This window comes from Moschus berezovskii, chromosome 5 (assembly GCF_049115385.1).
Source record: "Moschus berezovskii isolate FMDL1 chromosome 5, NW_MosBer_1.0, whole genome shotgun sequence".
Taxonomy (NCBI): Eukaryota; Metazoa; Chordata; class Mammalia; order Artiodactyla; family Moschidae; genus Moschus; species Moschus berezovskii.
In genome coordinates, this window is record NC_142464.1 from 65,833,826 (window position 1) to 65,855,756 (window position 21,931).

The following is a 21,931-nucleotide window of genomic DNA, read 5'->3' on the forward strand; positions in this document are numbered from 1 at the left end:
GATACGTCATGGGGCCTCTTCCTCATTCTCTCCTTGCCCCAGTTACTTCCTCCTCTCCACTCTTAGAACCTCTGGAGTCTGGGAGGGAAGCCAAGCGGGAACTTAGAAGAAGCAACTGTAAACTTAGTGCTTTCTTTCTTATGATTATGGTCAACCTCTCCCTCAGGTCTTGGAGGAAATTAAACAATTTTATTTAGAATCCATTGTTCTGGGATCCAGGCTGTTTAGGAAAAGACAAATAGGAAATTAAGGACTTGAGAAATTATTCTAAAGATGACTCAGCTACACACTGTAAGCAAAATAAACTACCACTACTGACTTGAGAGTCACATGCTAGAAGCGTGGGTGCATTGCTTCTTGGTTCTAGACAGTAAACTCCGTGTTGTATTTTCTTTCAGCGATAGAGGATGAATTTGACTTTGCTCTAGGAAAGCAAACTCCAGCATTCCTGAAGAAGTGTGTTTGCTATATTAGGAAAATCGCTAACATTGAGCGTTTCGTGAAAATCCCGGAAATGGGAAAATACATGGATATAACTGGAACAGAACCGAGAATTATTCGGGACCCTGAAGCCCAAGAGAAGCTGATAAAACTCAGGGATGAATTTATTCCTACCATTGTTGCTTCATCTAATCTGAGAGTGTACACATCTGTTACTCATTGTGACATGAAACTAGGCTATTCCCAAGAAATAGAAAACCATTACATAGAAGGACTTGGTAAACAATTTTATGAGGACATGATTGACATAATTCAGGCCACGGTACAACAGAATTTTGACACGGAAACTGATACGCTTTATGATGAAATCCTTCAGCATTCATCCTTGTGTAAAACATATGCCTCCTTCTACGAGTACAAATGTGAATCTCTAAACATCGTGCATAAGTACATTCTTCCAAGCAAAACTGGGCACATCAACCCTCTTATTATATATGGTGGACCATGCACTGGAAAGACCCTTCTGCTAGCTGAAGTAGCAAAGAAGGTAAATATTCTTTTATGTGTATATTTGTAAAAACTTTGGGAAAAAGATCGATTCACCAAATTCACTTCCATTTTCTGTGTTTACTATGAATTATAATGGGTTCTTTTGGAATGGATACTTCAGCTTTTCTCTGTTGCTGGTATAACAATTACACTGAAAGAGTAAGACTCATGAGCTTCAATCCTAGAACAGCTTTGTTTTGCCTCTTACTGTTCAAACTCATGTTGTGGAGCTAGTTCTCATCTGGCTGGAAACAAAGGCAGCTCTCACAATTCTTCTCATCACTCTCAGCAAAGGCAAGCCCTCTGATTGCTTCTGGATACTAAATCCATCTCAGTTCAGCGTCTTCTCCATTTGAAGACGATAATTAATACTTCAGTCTACATCTCCCTCCCCCAGCTGAGGCCAACCATATGCCAGGCCCCTCCAGCAGGAAGTAGGAACACGACCATCTTCTCCTTTCTTACACCACCCATCACTTCTTCCCCTCCATCCCTAACCCCAACCACACTCTGACTTCTCTAGGTTATGATTTAGGGGATGTAGGTAAGGTGGCCAGAACATTCTTATAGACCAGTACCCTTCTGACCTGGACTCTGCACTCTGGTCTCGGTAGGTGTTTAAAACTTCCTCCTGTTTCTTCTGAGGCCTTTTCCTGGTTTCCCGTAGGTCTTTTCCCTCTCATGTTACCCGACCTGTCCTCACTGAGCATCCCTCACCTACTATTCCCTAGGCACAGGGAACTGCATTGTTTTTCCGTCTGGTCACCCCCATGGCTCCTAGACATCCAGAAACACATATTCTAGTATCTTTCTGCCAAGAGCCTCTCCACAGCCCAGCAAGCTCCCTTAGACAGGAACTGGGGAAAACAGAACCAGCAGAAACCCTCATCATTCACACTTACCAGTGGCTGACATCTGAAACACAGGAAACACCTGGGTACTGCTTTGCCCTGAATAACTCCAGTCCCCAAAGGGCATCTCTCTATCACTCCTCCATTGGGGCAGCTAGTCAGTCTCAGTCACTCAGCCTCCATATTCCCCAGCTGTCATCAGACCCAGATGGCTACGTTTCTCAAGCCCTAGGGGATATCCTGAAAGTGGTCCATTGCAGCCCCTTTCCCAAAGGTAGAAGTGAGAAGAGGGCATCAGTCCTCCACTTTGGGAGTAGGGTGGTGAGGGACATAACCCACAGCATCCTCATCTCCCCACTTCGCTGGTGGCTCAGTGGTAAAGAACCTGCGTGCCAATGCAGGAGATACAGAGGACACGGGTTTGATCCCTGGGTCGGGATGATCCCCTGGAGAAGGATATGGCCACCCAGTATTCTTGCCTGAAAGTTTCCATGAACAGAGGAGCCTGGCAGGCTATAGTCTGTGGGGTTGCAAAGAGTCAGACATGACTTAGCAACTAAACAACAACAATAAAATCCTCCTCTCCCATTTTTTTTCTTGGCCCCCTTTTCAAGCTGGAGGCAAGTAGTCCACCAAAGGTAACAAAACTAGTTTTCAAAATTCCCTTTCAAGTCTTGCAAAATGGGCTGGAGCTTCACTCTGGAATGTGGTCTCGATTGTCTAAACTGGGTGAAACTAGCACCAGTTTTAACCTCCTGTTACACTTGATTCCAAAGTCTGAGGGTTTGCACTATCCTGGTGTTACTTCAGAATCTTTGTATAGGTCTTCTTGTGGCTACTCTCTTAAAAACAGAGCTTTCCTTAACTTTGTGAACATTCTCATGATCTATCGTGTGCTACACAATCATCTCGAGGACAAGAGGGACACTTGTGCTGCGCCTTTTGTGGGGATTAGGTCCCAAAGTGAGGACACAGGTGACAACCATGTATATCAGACTTCCATCTAAAGTCCTTAGGAAGGCCCGTTTACCGTTTCTCAATCTGCCAAACCCAGGAGCTGGTTTTTCTTCTTGTGTTAGGGTATGAGCCCTTTCTTCAACTGAAATGGCAGGCTGATCTTTCGGGGCCACGTTGTGTCAGAATAGGTGTGTGGCCATCTGCCCGTGACTGCATACTACTTTGTAGGTGTGTCTTCAAACTTTAAAATTATTCCAAGTGAGCAGGACAGTAATGCTACAAGGGCAACTGAAATCAAATGCGAAAACATTTGGTGTATTCACTTCACACGCACTCTAGGGCTTTTTCCTTGTGGAAGAGGGCAGGATAAAAGTGGTTGGAGGAAAAACGCACATGTGATGCAACCCTCTGGGTCTAGCACGGTCGTCATATGATGTGTGTGATATGCCTTTGCACATACGCAGTCCCCATGGGCAGAGTGTGGTGACAGTCAACTTAAAAATGGCCTTCTGAGCGCTCGCTGTTCTGGATATGTTGTCCAACCACCAGGTTCTCAGAGGAGCCTTGCCTAGTTCTCAGTCCCCTGCCTGGACTCTGCTTGCTTCTCCCTCCTGGGGAACATCTGCTCCAGCCCCTGCCCCGTCTCCACCAACTACAACCTGTGCTCTCGTGACCTTGTGTCCCTTGTAAGGATCCAGACAGACATCTCACGTTTGTCTCCAGGTTGTCTCTTGTGCAACCGGCATTTCCTGGGACATGAGCTCATATCAGAAGGCCATTCTTTATAGACATCACATATCCTACAAACCGGGATAGGGAAGAAGGATGATGCATATAATCATCATAAGCCATCCACACGGGGACAAACTAATTGTATTCTGTTTCTGATTTGCCACCGAAGGACAACAGTAAAATGGAGGGATTGTGTGTGTGTGTGTGTGTACATGCTCAGTCGTGTCTGACTCTTTGTGACCCCCTGGACTGTAGCCCATTAGGCTCCTCTGTCCATGGGATTTTCCAGGCAAGAATACTGTACCTTCCTCCAAATTAACTTCAAAGATTGGGGCCAAACACCAACAAAGAGTTGCTTATTTTCCTTAACAGCTAGTTCTGAAACTGACATCCATGAATCTTTTTTAAACTTACTCACACTTTGATCTGAACTACCTATTGGGGAATCAAGTTTCATAAACTTACTTCTTAATGTATTAGAAAATATGTCTTTTTCTAAGGAGTATCCTTGGTGAATTCCAAAGATTACTGAGAAACATTATCTCCCTAAAAATATGCTTTGGAGTGTTTATACTTTGATCATATCCTTTTTGTTCTTACCTTTCCAGACAGAAAAATACTAAACCTAGGAGCCCCCTCACGTATGTTATCTCTTTAACTGCACAATTTGAAAAAGAGAGAGTGGGAGAGCGAGAACACTAGAATGAAAGTCAGATATGACTTCTGTTCCATTTTCATCTCTTGGTAATCATTTAACTACAAGCAAGCTATTCATCTAGCTTGGGCCTCAGTTTCCGCTTCTGTTACATGATACTGTAATCTGTAATCCCATGTGTCCTACAGAGAAATAATGTGAGGCCTGATGACTACCTGTTTATATAATAAACTGTCTGTTATAAAGCACAAATTCAGCCAAACCGATTTAACCCACATTATCAGATTTTTATGGTAATAATAAAAAATAATCATAATGATGACCCTATAGTATCACAATAGAGTAAAAGTCTCTGAGTCATAAAAGATTATATTCAATATCATTTTATTGCTGAATATTGTTATTACATTCTAATTAACTAGAGGGCTTCCCAGGTGGCTCAGTGGTAAAGAATCTGCCTGCTAAGCAGAAGATACAAGTTTGATCCCAGGGTCAGGAAGCTCCCCTTGAGAAGGAAATGGCAACCCACTCCAGTATTCTTGCCTGGGAAATCCCATGGACAGAGGAGTCTGGCAGGCTACATAGTGCATAAGGTCACAAAAGAATTGGACACAACTCAGTGATTAAAATACAACAAAAGTTAACTAAAACGTGGTCAGCCTTATGTAACCTCAATTAAGGAAAATAACTGACTTGACCTAATGTGTAGGTCCCTGGTGGCTCAGTCGGTAAAGAATCTGCCTGCAATGTAGAGACCTGGGTTCGATCCTTGGTTCGATTCCTGGCGTGGAAAGAATCCCCTGGAGGAGGGCATGGCAACCCACTCCAGCATTCTTGCCTGGAGAACCCCCATTGACAGAGAAGCCTGGTGGGATACGGTTCATGGGGTCACAAAGAGTCGGACATGACTGAGAGACTAAGCATACAATGTGTAGGTCATTACTTAATCTATTCATTGAGCAAATATTTACCAAGCACCTACCATATGAAATGGAAGTTCAGTAATGAGGAACTAAGCATACTAGATATTCAGATTTACAGTTGGTGAAATGCTTTGTAACTTTTAGAATACAAGCTAAATGCTGCCTTGTGGTTGACTGTTACTGTTACCACTGTTTTATTACCTTTAGTGGAGTGATCCTGAGCATCTCACCGATAGACTTTAGTGCATGAGCTTTGTGACAGCTCTCTGACTATCTCAGGCTTTTCCATCTCCTGGGTCTAGATTACTTTCTGCCTGGTTGGGGTTACCAGAAGGCTGATCTCTGCAGAGAGGAAGTGTTGTTGCACGTGACCATGTGAATATATATCTCCATTCTAAACGCCACCTTTGTGTTTTAGGCTTACGGCTGGCTACATGAAGACACAGGACCAGAATCGGACCCAGTTGTCGTCGTGAGGTTTCTGGGAACCACAGACTTGAGTACTGATCTTAAGTCTCTCCTCCTAAGTGTTTGTGAACAGTTGGCCGTGAACTACCGGTGCCTGGTTCAGAGCTACCCTAAGAAGATCCATGACCTCCGTGACTTATTCATAAACCTTTTGAATGAGTCTTCATTGCAGAGACCTCTCGTGGTCATATTCGATGCCCTGGAGCAGCTCTCAGAAAGCGACGAGGCCCGGAAGCTCTGGTGGCTTCCCGTGCACCTTCCCCGCTTCGTCCGGATCATCCTCTCCACACTGCCCAACAAACATGGGATCCTGCAGAAACTGAGGTGCCTTATCCACGAAGAAGACAACTATATCGAGCTGATTCCCCGGGACAGGAAGATGTGCAGCCAGGTGCTCAAACACCAGCTTCTGCGGGTCAAAAGGAAGGTCACGTCGGGCCAGCAGATTTATGTGAACAGCGCCTTCTCCAAGTGCACACTGCCCATGTTTGTGAACCTGACCTTCAGGGAGGTGAGGCACTGGCGATCTCACAGAGACGTCGACGAGTCCTCCCTCTGTGTCACCGTGCACGAAAGCATAGAGCAGCTCTTCTGGTCCCTGGAGCGGAAATGCGGGCAGAAACTCGTCTCCCGGGCTCTCGGTTACATCACCATGGCCAAAATGGGCTTGAGTGAGATGGAGCTGGACGACGTGCTGGCCCTGGACAACAGTGTGATGAATGAGCTCAACGACAGCACCAGGCCCAGCAATCCCCTGAGGGTGCCTTATCTGTACATCGCAAAGCTCAAGGAGGGGCTCAGTGGATACCTAATCGAGAGACACGTGAAGAACGTCACCCTGCTGGTCTGGGCCAACAGACACCTGCAGCTCATAGCCCAGAAGCTGTATTTGCAGGACAAGAGCGACCTGCATGAAATGCACACCATACTGGCAGACTACTTCCTGGGAGTCTGGTCAGGGGGCAGGAGGAAAGCTTTCTGCCTGGAAGACCCCTACCTGAACGGCTGCCTTGACTTGGAGAGCAGAAGCTTGCTGGAGGAGGAGAGGCACTTCATGGAGCAGGCTTCCTTCGACAGGCAGGCCCCTGACCAGCCCTGGGTCTTCCAGTGCAATCCACTGGAGCCTGACATCTTTTTTGTCAACCATCGGAAAATGTGTGAGCTGCTGTACCACCTGACAAGGTGTGGGAAGACTGACGACCTGCTCTATGGCATCATCATGAACTTCAGCTGGCTTTACACCATGATCAAAATCGGCCAGTTTGACAAAGTGCTCGCGGACATTGAGCTGGCTTACAACTACTCGCAGGAAAAGGAGTTGAAGTTCCTGGCCAGCACCCTCCGCAGCATCAAAACCAAGGTTGTTGCATTCCCCGGCTCCCTCTCCGCAGAGCTTCAGCAGAGGCTGCTGCCCGTTGTGAGCTCCCTGCCCAAACTTAGACACCTTCTCTTAGAATGTGACAAAGATGGACCCAAATACTGCTCCATTGTGCCCTTACACTCATCCATGGACGTGACCTACAGCCCAGAGCGACTTCCCTTGTCATCTAGTCACCTGCATGTCACCGAGATTCTGCCCACCTGTAACCCCAGTACAGTCCTCACGGCTTTAGAAAATGGTTCCATCAGCACTTGGGATGTGGAAACGCGTCAACTACTCAGGCAGATCACAACAGCCCAGTCTGTCATCCTGGGCATGAAACTCACCAATGATGAAAAGTATCTCGTGGTGGCAACAACAAATAACACCCTGCTGGTTTATGACAATGTAAATTCATGCCTCCTGTCTGAAGTAGAAATCAAAGGAACCAAGCATGGAAGTGGCTCCACCTACATCAATGGATTTACACTGTCCGTCAAACATGCTCTGGCCTGGCTCGAAGCCAGCAAAGATGTCACTGTCATTGATCTGCTCTATGGATGGCCCCTTTACCAGTTCCACTGCTGGTATGAAGTGACCTGCGTCCAGTGCTCACTAGATGGCATGTACGCCTTCTGTGGACAGTACCTGAACACCACCACCATCTTTCATCTAGGGAGTGGAGAAAAGTTATGTACAGTGACATCTGAATTTTCAGGAGGGTTTGTGAAGTTCCTTCTTATCTTGGACACGGCTCAGGAAATGGTAATGGTAGACAGTGAGGGCAGCCTTTCTGTTTGGAACACAGAGGACATCTCCAACCCCCAGCTGACTGATGACTTTGACTGTCGCAGGGAAGACAGTGAGGTGGTCAGCATCGAACTTTCAGAGGACCAAAGTGCAGTTCTTATCTGTAAGGCCCTGAGCATCGAGCTCTTAGACACTGGCCTGTGGAAGGTGGCGGAAAAGTTCAGAGCAAAGCACAATGAACGCTTTATATCAGCTGTGCTGTCCAAGAACGGAGACTGCATTATTGCAACCATGGAAAACACCTCAGCCGTGTTCTTCTGGAGGCGGGACACGGGGCAGTGTATGGCGAGCTTACAGGAAATCTCAGGTACCATAGTCAAGTTGGTGAAATCCAGTCACCACAACATGCTGCTATCTTTATCCACCAGTGGTGTTCTTTCCATTTGGGACATAGATATAATCACAGCTATGTCCAACATAGATAAGACTGGAAAACCCATCCAAAGTCTGGTGTTACCTGCTCGCGGGGAGATCATTTACTCCCTCGATGGCTCGGATTGTGTTCACAAGTGGAACTTCAGCAGCGGGTTCCTTGAAGCAGTGTTTAAGCATGAAGGAACAGTTGAACACTGTGTGCTGACGTCCTCTGGAGACGTCATGGTGACGTCAGATGATAAGAGTAGCCAGTACGTCTGGCACACCAGCAGTGGTGAAAACCTCTTTCGAATTAATGGGCAGAGAATCTCTCAGCTGCTGATTACACACAATGACCAGTTTGTGGTCTCTCTCTGTGAGGAAAATGCCTCCAGGGTTTGGAGACTGGCCACGGGCCACAGGGTGTGCAACATCCTGACCAGTCTGCAGAACGCCTTCATAACCTCTGCAAACACCTTCGTGGTGGGCATGACCAAAAGTAAGGTGCTGGCGGTCAGTCTTTGGACAGGAAGCATCACTAAGAAGTTCTGCTGTGAAGACGGCACCACGATTGTGAATTTTAAATTGATTCCCGACTGCCCGGATATCATCGTGTTTATCACGTCGGCTGAGACGGTTAATATCTGGAGTCTGACAGAAGAAGTGATCTGCCGCCGCGTGCAACTTCCAAACAACTTCCTGAAAAACCTAGAGGATTTTGAAATCTCTCCCAATGGGAAGTTAGGCATTATTTCCAGGGGAGATGAGAATATCAACGTGCTGGATTTACACAGCGGCAAATTACGGGTGGTGCATGCCTCTGGGGTCATCTGGAGGCAGAGGTTGTCTCGAGACGGTCGCTACCTGGTATACATTTGTTTCCGAAACGGGGAAGAAGAGGATGAAAATGGTGCGATATTTAGTTTAATTGTCATGAGACTGGCCGATGGCAAAAATATCGGTGCTTGTTCCCTTTACAAAACACCAACTTTCCTTGCCCTCTCCCAGAGGCACCTGAACATCATTGTGGGTTTTGACGATGGCAGCATAGGGATATACACCGTGGTGGACCGTGTAGATGCTGCACTGAAAATTAAAATCGCCACTTCAAACAGCAGACAAATTTTCAACAACGCGACACAGACATCCAGGCCAAAGTGTAATAGTTACTGTTTTAAAGTGTCTGTGGATTGTCTGTGGAGAGAGTCAACTGAGGTTTTTGCAAGAGACAGTCCCATCACCGTGAGTGACTCCTCAGAACCCAACGAGTCAACACCCTCCAAGAAACACAACTCCTGCTACGAGCGGGTATGCTCTGCCCTGGAATCCAGGGGCCACAGCTATGCCCCTGACAACTAACAAAATGTTTTTTCTGCTTAGCAGAACTACATGATACATACATAAAAGGAAAAAAAATTACCTTCTGTATCCCAAATGATACACATTCGTTCTTAAAAGACAGGGGGAGAAAAAGACAGGAAAGATGCTGGAGTTCCAGTGTTAATTATTGCCATTCTCATACATTGAGACAATCCTCTGGAGAAGGGAATGGCAACCCACTCCAGTATTCTTGCCTAGAGAATTCCATGGACAGAGGCTGGCAGGCTACAGTCCATGAGCTCACAAAGAGTCAGACACGACCGAGTAACTAACACACACACATGAAATGTACAGAAATGTGAAATTATTTGTAAAGTCGGTCTTTTTGACAAAGTTTATCCAAGAATGAAGTCTTGACAGAATTTCTAGAAATCATACTTACATGGCTATATCAGCTGAAAGGTAGAAAGTAGTTTTTAAATTAACTGGACTGGAAGAAGCAGCTTAACTCATCCTGTTGTCCAGATGAGAGAGGTTAGAGCTATACACAGACCATCTGGACTGGAGTTAGTCCTACAGCAACAGGTTGAAATTGTGAACACAAATTGCTGTTGGACTTCAAATGATTGTGTATAACTAAACACAGCCTTAATCTCTCCTTACATTTTTACGATCCTGACAACTGTGTCAATCCAGTCTGCAGATGGAAGGTCTAAAGGTGCAAAATAACGTAACAAAAGTGCCCAGAGGTACTCCCAGTTTCCCAAGAGAAAGGATGGACTGGGGCAAGTCCAGACTGGACTGGGGCAAGAGCTGCCTACCGCTATTACAGGGCTACTGAACACAGAGAGTCGGTCTTCATTACAACTGCATGCAAGGGTTTCTGTATCATGGAACACACAATTTCTAAACCATTTTCTGGGCTGCAAAGGAACACATTTAATATGAAACCACAATCTTTTCATGTCATTTTGAAATGCCTGTTTGTGCTGGGTGTAAAAATGTTACAGAAAGGGCATTATAAATGCGGTCAAAACACCTGTTCATTTCGATCATTGTACCAACAAAAGGCTGTGCTATAGAAGTTGGTTGTGTGGAAGCATAAATTATTTCCTAAATCCCTGCAGTAAATCTCACTGGAAGGAAAGCTTTCTCGACATGCCATCTGTGGAATACTGACGACATTTGCCTTACTTACTATCATTCTTCTTCTTTCCTGTGTAAAACGCAGATAGCTGACCAAATACTCTGGGACAAACTGAATATGCCTGTCTTTGTGCTAAAATACTGCATAAATCTTAAGGGTGTCCAAAGGCTCTTTACTGTCCTGTTTGTAAGCACTTTCTTACTTCTATACACCATATGTATCCTTCTTTATCTGTTATCCTTTCTGCCTGAGGATTCTCTGGAGTCTTTTATAGTCTTAGCCATTTCAAAGCAGAAGTTATGAAATTGGTATTCAATGTTTTTTAAAAACGACTTCTCCTGTTTAAAAGAAAATATTACATCCCAGTAGGGGAACATGGTTTTTTTCCTTCCATATCCCCCTCATGGCATGTCCTTGGATGACTTTCCAATGGTGATCAGTAGTAGTGGTTTGGTTTGAAAGGGACCATGGTGTCTTGAGAAGACAGAAAAATGAACAAAGAACTGACTTTCGGCCAGCTCTGCCTTGAACTCATCTATAGACAGATCTTTAATGTCCCAAACGTATTGTTTTTGTAAACTGCAAGAATAAAGGTAGTGATAGCTCCTCTGTTGCCCTCACAGAGATGTGGGGGAGAAATGTGGGAAAAAAGAGAGCTACATCCTAATTGTTAATGCTAATGGCAGAAACAAGTGATCTAACCCACAGGAATCCAGTATTTCACTTTGGAAAGCAGTTTGACACAGAAGCATACAGAGATGAGGTTCAGATATGAAACACCCCGGTGAAAGATTTTTTTCCAGTATGTCCCTCCTGGTCTAGCTACCAACCAGGGAGGTAGTAGCCTAGAGACGTTTCAGCCCACGTACACATTACCTAGAGTTGATTGTATGAGTCAATGCTTTTCTTTTTAGCTCTTTGGAGGTAACACGTTCTTACTCCTGTCATTATCAGTTGGACCTCCATGCTACACCTTTCTAAGAATTAAATGCCTAGATGGATTCAATGTAGTGTGAATGTTCTATGTAACAGCTAATAGAGTCTTAACAAGTGACTTGAATGATTTTTCCTAACTTGTTTGCAACTGATAGCTCATATTGAATGTTTTTATGTAAACTTTGTATTGTTGGGAAGAACTACCCAATCAGAGATTTATATTTTCATAAATGTTACATTTAGTTAAATTTTGTTACAGAGTTGTTACACTAGAAAATTATTGCAGTCTTCAAAAAAGGTATAGTCTTGTGTATGTATTGTTTGTATGAATAAAGGATAAACTACTTAGGTTTGCATGGTGTTTGTTTTTCTCCCCCAACTTTAGCAGGTGCAGTTCAATATCTTCAATAATAATTGTTCATGCTTACTGAGTGCTTACTGTACACGAGACACTTTTTGGAGCTCTGCATGTTCTAAGCCATGTAATCTTCACAACAGCTATATGAAGTAAGAAACATTCCAAAGGTACAGATGAAGAAACCTAAAAACAGAGGTCCAGAGGGAATCCCTGAACAGAATTTCAACACAGCATAATTTATAACAAAAGTTAGCTTCTCACAGCACATAAAAATAAAGCATTGAGTATCTAGCGGACACTTACTAATAATAACCTAGAAGAATATTCTCTAATTTTCAGATTAGAGACAAGACTAGGCTCTGACGTTTATTGGAGGTCTTTGCAAGCTCCCAGAATTTTCAGGTATAACTATAACCACAATACTTGAGGCATTCATTCAGCAAATATTCACTTGGGTATGCATTTTGCCAGGATGACAAATTTGAGTAAAACAGCTTATATCTTCTTTGATTTCAGTCTTAACAGGAAAACAGGAAGCAAGTACTATGTGTAGTACATGAAGTTCTGTTCTCAGAGAAAACGTAGAGGAGTGGATCATTATTATTTGCATAAGACCATTTAATATACATGAAGTTTGTTGTTTATATAAATATCTTCCCTCCTAGGAGCAAGAACATAACAAACACTGTACTTGCTATGTCCTAGATATTATGTTATGCCTGCTGCTGCTGCTGCTAAGTCACTTCAGTCGTGTCCGACTCTGTGCGACCCTGTAGACGGCAGCCCACCAGGCTCCCCCATTGCTGGGATCCTCCAGGCAAAAATACTGGAGTGGGTTGCCATTATGCCTAGGATGACTTAAAAATTAGTCATGTTCACCTCTGCCCTCCAGAATCCTATAATCTAAGGGAGATGAAACTAAATTACATATAAGACAGACTATGACCAAAGTCCGTCTAGTCAAGGCAATGGTTTTTCCCGTGGTCATGTATGGATGTGAGAGTTGGACTGTGAAGAAAGCTGATCGCTGAAGAATTGATGCTTTTGAACTGTGGTGTTGGAGAAGACTCTTGAGAGTCCCTTATACTGCAAGGAGATCCAACCAGTCCATTCTAAAAGAGATCAATCCTGGATGTTCATTGGAGGGACTGATGCTAAAGCTGAAACTGCAATACTTTGGCCACCTCATGCGACGAGTTGACTCACTGGAAAAGACTCTGATGCTGGGAAAGGTTGGGGGCAGGAGGAGAAGGGGACGACAGAGAATGAGATGGCTGGATGGCATCACCGACTCTGTGGACATGAGTTTGAGTGTACTCCGGGAGTTGGTGATGGACAGGGAGGCCTGGCGTGCTGTGATTCATGGGGTCGCGGAGAGTCGGACACGACTGAGCGACTGAACTGAACTGAACTGATGATTTAAAAAAAAAAAAAAAAATGTTGTTAAACGTGAAAGCCAGGTGCTAAGGATACACTGCAGAGGAACAAATAAATCCAACTGGGAATCAAAAAGGATGACCAAGAGGAGGCGACAGAGAGCAGGGGCTTCAAGGATAAGCAGCACTTAGCTATCAGAATGTCAGAATGACAATTCAGGTGGAGGAAGCTGCCTGAGCAAAATCAGGGTGAGCCAAAGTATCTCCAAAGTACTTTCAGTTCAGTTCAGTTCAGTCGCTCAGTTGTGTCCGACTCTTTGCGACCCCATGAATCACAGCATGCCAGGCCTCCCGGTCCATCACCAACTCCCGGAGTTCACTCAAACTCATGTCCATCGAGTCGGTGATGCCATCCAGCCATCTCATTCTCTGTTGTCCCCTTCTCCTCCCGCCCCCAATCCTTCCCAGCATCAGAGTCTTTTCCAGTGAGTCAACTCTTCCCATGAGGTGGCCAAAGTATTGATGTTTCAGCTTTAGCATCAGTCCTTCCAATGGACACTCAGGATCGAGCTCCTTTAGAATGGACTGGTTGGATCTCCTTGCAGTCCAAGGGACTCTCAAGAGTCTTCCCCACCACTACAGTTCAAAATCATCAATTCTTCGGTGCTCAGCTTTCTTCACAGTCCAACTCTCACATCCATACATGACCACAGGAAAAACCATAGCCTTGACTAGACGGACCTTGGTTGGCAAAGTAATGTCTCTGCTTTTTAATATACTATCTAGGTTGGTCACAACTTTCCTTCCAAGGAGTAAGCGTCTTTTAATTTCATGGCTGCAATCAGCATCCACAGTGATTTTGGAGCCCAAAAAAATATGACCTTAAATGCTACGGGGGATTTTAAACTTTATCTGGTAACCGATGTGTGCTAAGTCACTTCAGCAGTGTCTGACTTTTTGCGACCCTATGGACTGTAGCCCACCAGGCTCCTCTGTCCATGGGATTCTCCAGGCAAGAATATTGGAGTGGATTGCCATGTCCTCCCCCAGGGGATCTTCCCCACCCAGGAATCAAACCTGTGTCTCCTGAGGCTCCTGCATTGCAGGTGGATTCTTTATCACTGAGCCACCAAGGAAGCCCATAATACCCTATAGGGAATCATTAAAAAGTTTTTGAGATGGGGAACAGTGTGGTTGAAACGGTATTTTAGAATGCCTGGGGCAATACTGTGTCAGCTGAATTAATGATGAAAGAGACCGTCAGCTGAGAGACCAGGAAAGAGACTGTTGCAAAGGTCTGATATAGAAAGCAAAAGAACTTGATCTTAGGGCAGTGGCAATGAACTTGCTAAGAGGAGGTGACTTCAGGACATCACTGATAGAGAAAACAGTGATAGAGGTTGGTGATGAAAAAGAAGGGAAATTCTAATTCCAGTTCCAACCAAAACTGAGTGAAGAGTAGAGTTACAAATGTAAAATGAATAGGTTAGGAGGTGAAAATGAGGGAAATAATAAAGGTGGACAAAGAGAGTTTAAAGGTTAAGACATCATGCAGGCAATTGGAAATACACTATCCATTCAATGGAGAAAACTGAGCTAAAAATATAGAATCTAACCAGTAATCTCTTTCTCAAAAGTCTAAAACACTTAGTATGGCACTTGCTTGATTATAATGAAAGCCAATACTATGCTATGTTAAGTCACTTAAGTCGTGTTAGATTCTTTTAGACCCCATGGACTGTAGCCCTCCAGGCTCTTCTGTCCATGGGATTTCCCAGACAAGAATACTGGAGAGGTTGCCATTTCCTTCTCCCAGGGATCTTCCCAACCCAGGGATCGAACCCATATCTCCTGCATTGCCAGAGTCTCCTTCATTGAAGGCAGATTTTTTGCCACTGAGCCACCAGTGTGAGTCACTCAGTCATGTTGGACACTTTTTTCCACCCCATGGACCTGTAGCCCTTCAGGTTCTTCTGTCCATGAAATTCCCTAGGCAAGAATACTGGAGTGGGTTGCCATTCCCTTCTCCAAAGGTAATACTGCTGCTGCTGCTGCTAAGTCACTTCAGTGGTGTCTGACTCTGTGCGACCCCATAGACGGCAGCCCACCAGGCTCCTCCGTCCCTGGGATTCTCCAGGCAAGAACACTGGAGTGGGTTGCCATTGTCTTCTCCAATGCATGCAAGTGAAAAGTGAAAATGAAGTCACTCAGTCATGTCCGACTCTTCAAGAACCCATGGACTGTAGCCTACCAGGCTCCTCCATCCATAGGATTTTCCAGGCAAGAGTACTGGAGTGGGTTGCCATTGCCTTCTCCAAAGCCAACACTATAACCTTTAAAAAAGTTTGTCTCTTCTTTTGTTTAGAGCTATGTTGAAAAATATTTGAAGGGAAAGAATGGAGACACAGATGTCGAGAACTGACTTGTGGACACAGTGGGGGAAGGAGAGGATAGGACAAATTGAGAAAGTAGTGCTGACATATATACACTAGCATGTGTAAAACAGATAACTAGTGGGAAGCTGCTGTGTAACACAGGGAACCCAGCCTGGTGCTCTGTGACAACCCAGAGGGGCAGGAAGGATCAAGAGCGAGGGAATATATGCATAATTATGACTGAACCACCATAACACTGTAAAGCAATTATCCCCCAATAAAAAAAATATATATATCCACTCAAATTATAGGGTTGGCCAAAAAGTTTATTTAGGTTCTGCAAGCTGTAACAGGAAACCTGAACGAACTTTTTGACCGCCCCAATAGCTTTCTTAGCTTCCATGACTCATCACCAGAGAACAATTTATATGCCAATGAAAACATAAACACACCTTAAGAACTAAGTGAATCATGGTGTTTCATTCACATATGCATGAAGAGACCATAGGTTTTTCTTCTGTATTTTTTTATGAGGGGCCCCTCTGAGCTCCATTTGGCATTCCATATGATCTGCATTAACTACAGATTACACATTGTACGGACACATCAGAGGGTTTGGGTTAGCAGTATCAACATGACAAGCTGGTATCAACATGATAAACTGGTAACTTGAGGTTAACGCCACTACCTGTGGTTTATAGAATTCCAGCCTTTAATAGATGAGGGTAACCTAGCCAGCAGCATGAGCAGACTGAGGGCAGTGGTGCCTCATTTGTTAAAACATATTTTTTCACCCTCCCTGACCCCATTATTTCTGCATCCATATGTCTAGGATGGAGCCCAGGAATCTGCAGTTTTACTAAATTCCCCCAGATGATGCTAATTCTGCTAGTCTGGGAAACATACTTTAAAACCCAAGATAAACACCCAAGTTTTTTTGGTCAAAATAACCACCTAAAACTTGCCATTGTCCTGTGAACATGTTTGAAGCATGGGATAGACATTGGATAAGATGGTTCTTTATGGGGACAAAGTGTTTTATCAGAAAGTAATGTAAAACAGCATTCACGTGTGCTAAGTCCCTTCAGTCGTGTCTGACTCTTTGCGACCCCATGGACTGTAGCTTGCCAGGTTCCTCTGTCCATGGGATTCTCCAGGACAGAATACTGGAGTGGGTTGCCATTTCCTCCTCCAGGGGAACTTCCCAATCCAGGGGTGGAATCAGTGTCTCCTATATCTCCTGCCATTGGCACGCAGGCTGTTCACCTCTAGCTCCACCTGGGAAGCCCAAAACAGCATGTAACATCCCTAATAATCTATCATTTTAAAACATGCAGCCACTACATAAGTGGAACGATTCAAAAAAAAGGAGTTTTCCGCATAAAGTGTGACAAATGTTGTCATGTAAATAGCGCTGGAATCACTGGAGTGGACAAATTACATCTTTAAATGGTATTCTGCCCTGTTGCTTCTCCAGCATAGTGTTTCATGCTGACGCTCTCTGAATGAACGAATGAAGGGGAAAGAGAAAAGGACAAGCTAGGTGGCGCCCTTGCTTAACATATTTCCCTGTCAAGGCCAACACCGACGCACTTTGAAGCACAGGTGAAAAGAATCTCCAACACCTAAGTGCTATTTTAGGGTAAATCAACCCACCTTAAGTGTATGGATGGCCACAAGCTCAGGCTTGGAGCTCAGGATGGTAGACTGAGTGTGGCAACAGAGGTTCCAGCACCCCAGGAACAGAGAGGGAAGGTGGGGGACAGGGGGAGCATGACTTCGTTGAACTCCCACTGCGGTCTCCAGGGTGCCGGCGAGGCTATGCAACTTCCCAGGGAATTCTCATCCTGGTAGCGTCTGCGCTCTTCCCCAGAATATTTATCCCTGAAAGGCAGGCGACAGTGCGTACGCCAGGTGTAAGCGGCTCTTGCCAGGACGGGGGAGGAAACAAAACCACAAGTTCACGGGAAGAAACGGGGATACATCAGTTTGCCAGGGAGTGCACTTATGTATCCCCCGCTTACGTCCCGCGTCTTGGGAAGCTCCCCTCTCCCCGCAGCAGGACCGTAAAGTAGGCACCGAAAAGTTTCCCCGAGCGAGCGAGCGGGCGGCTGGCATGCAGCCTGCATGTCGACGATCAGAAGCCGAGCTCCGGGATTTTCTGATGGGCGCGCCCCTCAGGCCAGCCTGGGCCCCGGGGCGGGGGCGGGGGTGTCGGCGGTCGGGCTCGGGGAGCCCTCCGGAGCAGCGCGGGCGGCGCAGGTAAAGGGTTACGCGGGCCCCGGAGGCTCGCCCGCGCCAGGCCACGTGACGCGCCGGCCCAATGACGGCGCCGGGGCGGCAGCTGCGAGCCCGCGGGTCCGGGCGGCCCCGAGCCGCCGGCGTTCCCCAGCGCGGCCGCCCGAGGCCGGCCAAGCCATGGGCGCCAGGACCCCGCCGCCGCCGCCGCCGCAGGTAGGGCCAGTCTCCCGCCCCGCGCTCCCCGCCCCGCCGCGAGCCGCACCGGAGCCTGACTTCCGCGGAGCTCGGCTTTGAGGCTTCGTTGCCCCCACTTCTCTCGCCGGGTATTTTTGCGTCTTTATTTCCTTTTGCCATGAGGAAAAAAGTGGGGGGTGGGAGTGAGGCAGTTCTCAGTTTGATTGCTTTGGAAAGGTCAGGTCATTCAAGAAAAGACTCTGAAAGAGAGGCAAAATGCAGAATGGGGAGAGGTGGGGGGACTTTTACTAACTCCCCCAAACTGAACACCAAGACAGCTTACAAAGCTTGGCATCTAATTGGTGTGCGAAACACTTCTGTGTTTAAATCTCTAATTAATGAACTTTCAAGAGTGCCTGAGAACTTGGATTGGAAAAACTGCAAAAGATTTCCCACTATTTCTAAGAACCCCCTCCTGCCCCCATTTTCAAGCATCTGAGTGTTTGGTTTTTTGTTTGCTTTTTTTTTTAAGGAAAACGGAAATGGACGGCGACCGCCGCTGTTTCTTTGAAATGTCCTTGAGTCCCAGGGTTTTGCTCCTTCAGGGGTGCTGGCGCCCCGGGTGGCGATGAGTAGGGGTGGGGGAGACGGGGGCAGTGCTGGGAAGCAACGCGTGTTGAAGGCGGGTCCCAGGTGCAGACGGTTAAATGGTTTCACATGGTTTGCTGAATATTTGATAATTAGGCAAATATCTCCCAGGTCAGTTACTTGGGTCTCAGTGACCTTGGCAGTCCAGATGAGGTGAAATTTTCACAGACCACCACTGAACGAATTTTCCAATGATATAAGACAAAAAAAAATTTTTTTTCCCTCAAACACTGCAATTAACCTTAAAAAGGAAAACTACCTTTAGTAATTTAGTACATTTTATTTTCCATTGTGGTATAGATGTTTGCCCAGTGAATTTAGAGAAAGTCAGTGTTCCATGAGGTGGTTCAAATTATTGAAGAAAAGGATGCTTATTTTCTTTCTGTCAATATCGGAGAGATTACTGATGGCACTTCTCACCATGGCCTGTGTATGTTCCTGGGTGGTTGTAAACAAGCTATTTAAGAAACGTTTGAGAGTTGAATGAGAAAGAAGTGGAAAGTTGTCACTTATTTTAAAGACAGTCGATTCTGTTATTTGCCAGTTATTCCCCCACTGAATCTTCAGGTTCACACTGTTTTAGGGAGACATGTTTAAGTCTTCTAAGGCTAAGCGCTCAGGTCTCTGGGACATCCCAACAGTCATGAGGCAGATCACTGAAACAATTACAAGGTTCTGAAGGTCAAGCAGAGTGCTGGGGTAGTTTGTATTTCACTACAGTGTGAAGCGTTAGTTATAGGAAACTGCCTTGATCACAGGTGAAACAGAGCAGACACTGGCAGAGGCGGGGTCCTGCTGCTTTTTCTTCCTGGCTCACTGTGCCCATCATGATCTTGTTCTTTGATTCAGCAAGTAGGCAATAAGCGCCTATCTCATGGCATCTGACCCTGGGGTCTGGTCCTCAAGGGTTCTGAAGATTTAGATGTGTGATAACATCTACAGATTAAGTTGGCCAGTCTTTGCTAGATTCTAAAGAGCTTTTACATATCTGGAATTTAAAACAAAACAGTAGCTTGCATATCAACTAAATATGTTCATTAGCCTAGGAATGGAACAGTCCCTCTAAGGTCCCACCTAGTCCCTGTCTGAACCTGGAAACAACCTGGCTAAGCGCTGGCCCGAATCCAGCATCTGCCCAAGGGCAGAGCAGGGGTTACCCTCCTTGCTCCAGGAACTGCTCTGCCCTTGGTGCCCTGGGAGCCCATTGATTGTGCTTCCAGGAATGGACTTCAGTTTCCAAATAGTTAAATACCAATTCTTGGTAGCTGTTTCCTCCATCTGGACTGTCATATTCCCCTAGTTCTACAGTTTTTTTTTTTTAATAACTCAGAATCTTGAACTCTTCAGCTCTTCAGAAAACAGCACCTAGCTCCTGCCCTTTTCTCTGTCTCTCTCTTTTTGGGGGTATTATATTGATTACTGGGCTTCCCAGGTGGCGCTAGTGGTAAAGAACCCACCTGCCAATACAGGAGACATAAGAGACACGGGTTTGATCCCTGGGTTGGGAAGATCCCCTGGAGAAGGGCGTGGCAGCCCACTCCAGTGTTCTTGCCTGGAGAATTTCATGGACAGAGGAGCCTGGCGGGCTACAGTCCATGGGATAGCAAAGAGTTGGTCACGACTGAAGTGACTTCAAACACATATACAGCACACATTTTGATTATTGGTGGCAGATAGACTTACTGGGTATCTAGAAAAGAGGAATTAATAGATTCATCCTAGGACAGACTTGTGCTGTCACCCATCTGCCAGTCAGACGGGTCACCCTCTTACAGTCTCATAGTCTGGTTATTAGCTAAATGCTACTTAAGAAAATAAAATGAAACTCTCCCCTTTCTAATCTGAGAAAATCATGGTCCCACAGAGACTGGAATCTTCAAAACGAACACATATCACCAAAATGACCCTACCCTAAAGTATGCTTGCCACACACCCATCAGGTGAATGTGTATCCTCAAGCATAGGCTTAAATACCTCAAATACTAACTCAGTGTTATCAAGCATCTTTGAAAAGACTCTTCTGAGCTGCAGTGAACGGTGTTAACATAAGGCAAAGGGTATCATGTCTCAGATTTTCCCATGGGCAGTAAAACTCCATGTACAAGTGGCTCTGGAAAATTGAATGAAACCCCAACCTGGTCTTGGAGACAGCATATTTGTAGACACTCAACCAGGTACTAGGAATACAGTCCTTGCCTTCAGGGGTCTTACAGTCTTCAGAGAAGCCATTAGAGGATTTTAAGCAGAGCAGATCTGTATTTGAGAAAGTTCACTTCCACTGCAGTGAGAATGAAATGGGGAAGATACAAGCAAGGTGGGTGCTGAGAAAAATCCCGCCAGAGGAGAGGGTGAACTGATTCAAAAGATACTTGGGCAAAGGTATGTAAGATATTAACTCAAAAAGCATCAGGTGACTCAAGTCTCTGAAGTTAGTTTACATGTCATTTCAAAATACATGTGTTCCAGGCACATAAGCAGAAGCCACTTCCCATTGCAGTGTTGTCCCTATTGAATGGAGCTACCCTGGAGCCCCACCTAGTTCCTTTCTATCACAAAACAAAGTTTTTGATACAGAGTGAGCGGATACTTTTTTCACATTTCAACAACTGTGTGCTTCTTTATGCAGACTTAACTATGAACTCCTTTAGAATGGACTGGTTGGATCTCCTTGCAGTCCAAGGGACTCTCAAGAGTCTTCTCCAGCACCACAGTTCAAAAGCATCAATTCTTCGGCGATCGGCTTTCTTCACAGTCCAACTCTCACATGCATACATGACCACTGGAAAAACCATAGCCTTGACTAGATGGACCTTTGTTGGCAAAGTAATGTCTCTGCTTTTTAATATACTATCTAGGTTGGTCATAACTTTCCTTCCAAGGAGCAAGCGTCTTTTAATTTCATGGCTGCAATCAGCATCCACAGTGGTTTTGGAGCCCAAAAAATAAACTCTGACGCTGCTTCCACTGTTTCCCCATCTATTTCCTATGAAGTGATGGGACCAGATGCCATGATCTTTGTTTTCTGAATGTTGAGCTTCAAGCCAACCTTTTCACTCTCCTCTTTCACTTTCATCAAGAGGCTTTTTGAACTGTGGTGCTGGAGAAAACTCTTGAGAGTCCCTTGGACTGCAAGGAGATCCAACCAGTCCATTCTAAAGGAGATCAATCCTGGGTGTTCATTGGAAGGACTGATGCTAAAGCTGAAACTCCAATACTTTGGCCACCTCATGCGACGAGTTGACTCACTGGAAAAGAC

The 21,931-nt window shown here is 45.4% G+C and overlaps 2 protein-coding genes across 6 annotated transcripts in view; both read left to right on the forward strand.

Moving 5' to 3' along the window:
* Positions 1-9,459, forward strand: part of NWD2 (NACHT and WD repeat domain containing 2) — a 252,383-nt gene extending 242,924 nt beyond the window's left edge. For both annotated transcript variants that reach the window (XM_055434721.2, XM_088836043.1), the window contains 2 exons: positions 399-988; positions 5,527-9,459. In XM_055434721.2, the coding sequence (XP_055290696.2) occupies positions 399-988; positions 5,527-9,459 (4,523 nt within the window). The remainder of the gene's footprint in view (positions 1-398; positions 989-5,526) is intronic.
* An 8,480-nt stretch (positions 9,460-17,939) lies between these two features.
* The window catches only part of PGCKA1 (PDCD10 and GCKIII kinases associated 1), a 92,112-nt gene continuing 88,120 nt past the window's right edge, over positions 17,940-21,931 (forward strand). For 2 of the 4 annotated variants that reach the window (XM_055434858.2, XM_055434860.2), the window contains exon 1: positions 17,972-18,176. The gene's annotated coding sequence lies outside the window, so the exon portion shown is untranslated. Of the gene's footprint in view, positions 18,177-21,931 lie in introns of all 4 variants that reach the window. The other 2 variants (XM_055434861.2, XM_055434857.2) reach the window with 2 other exon arrangements.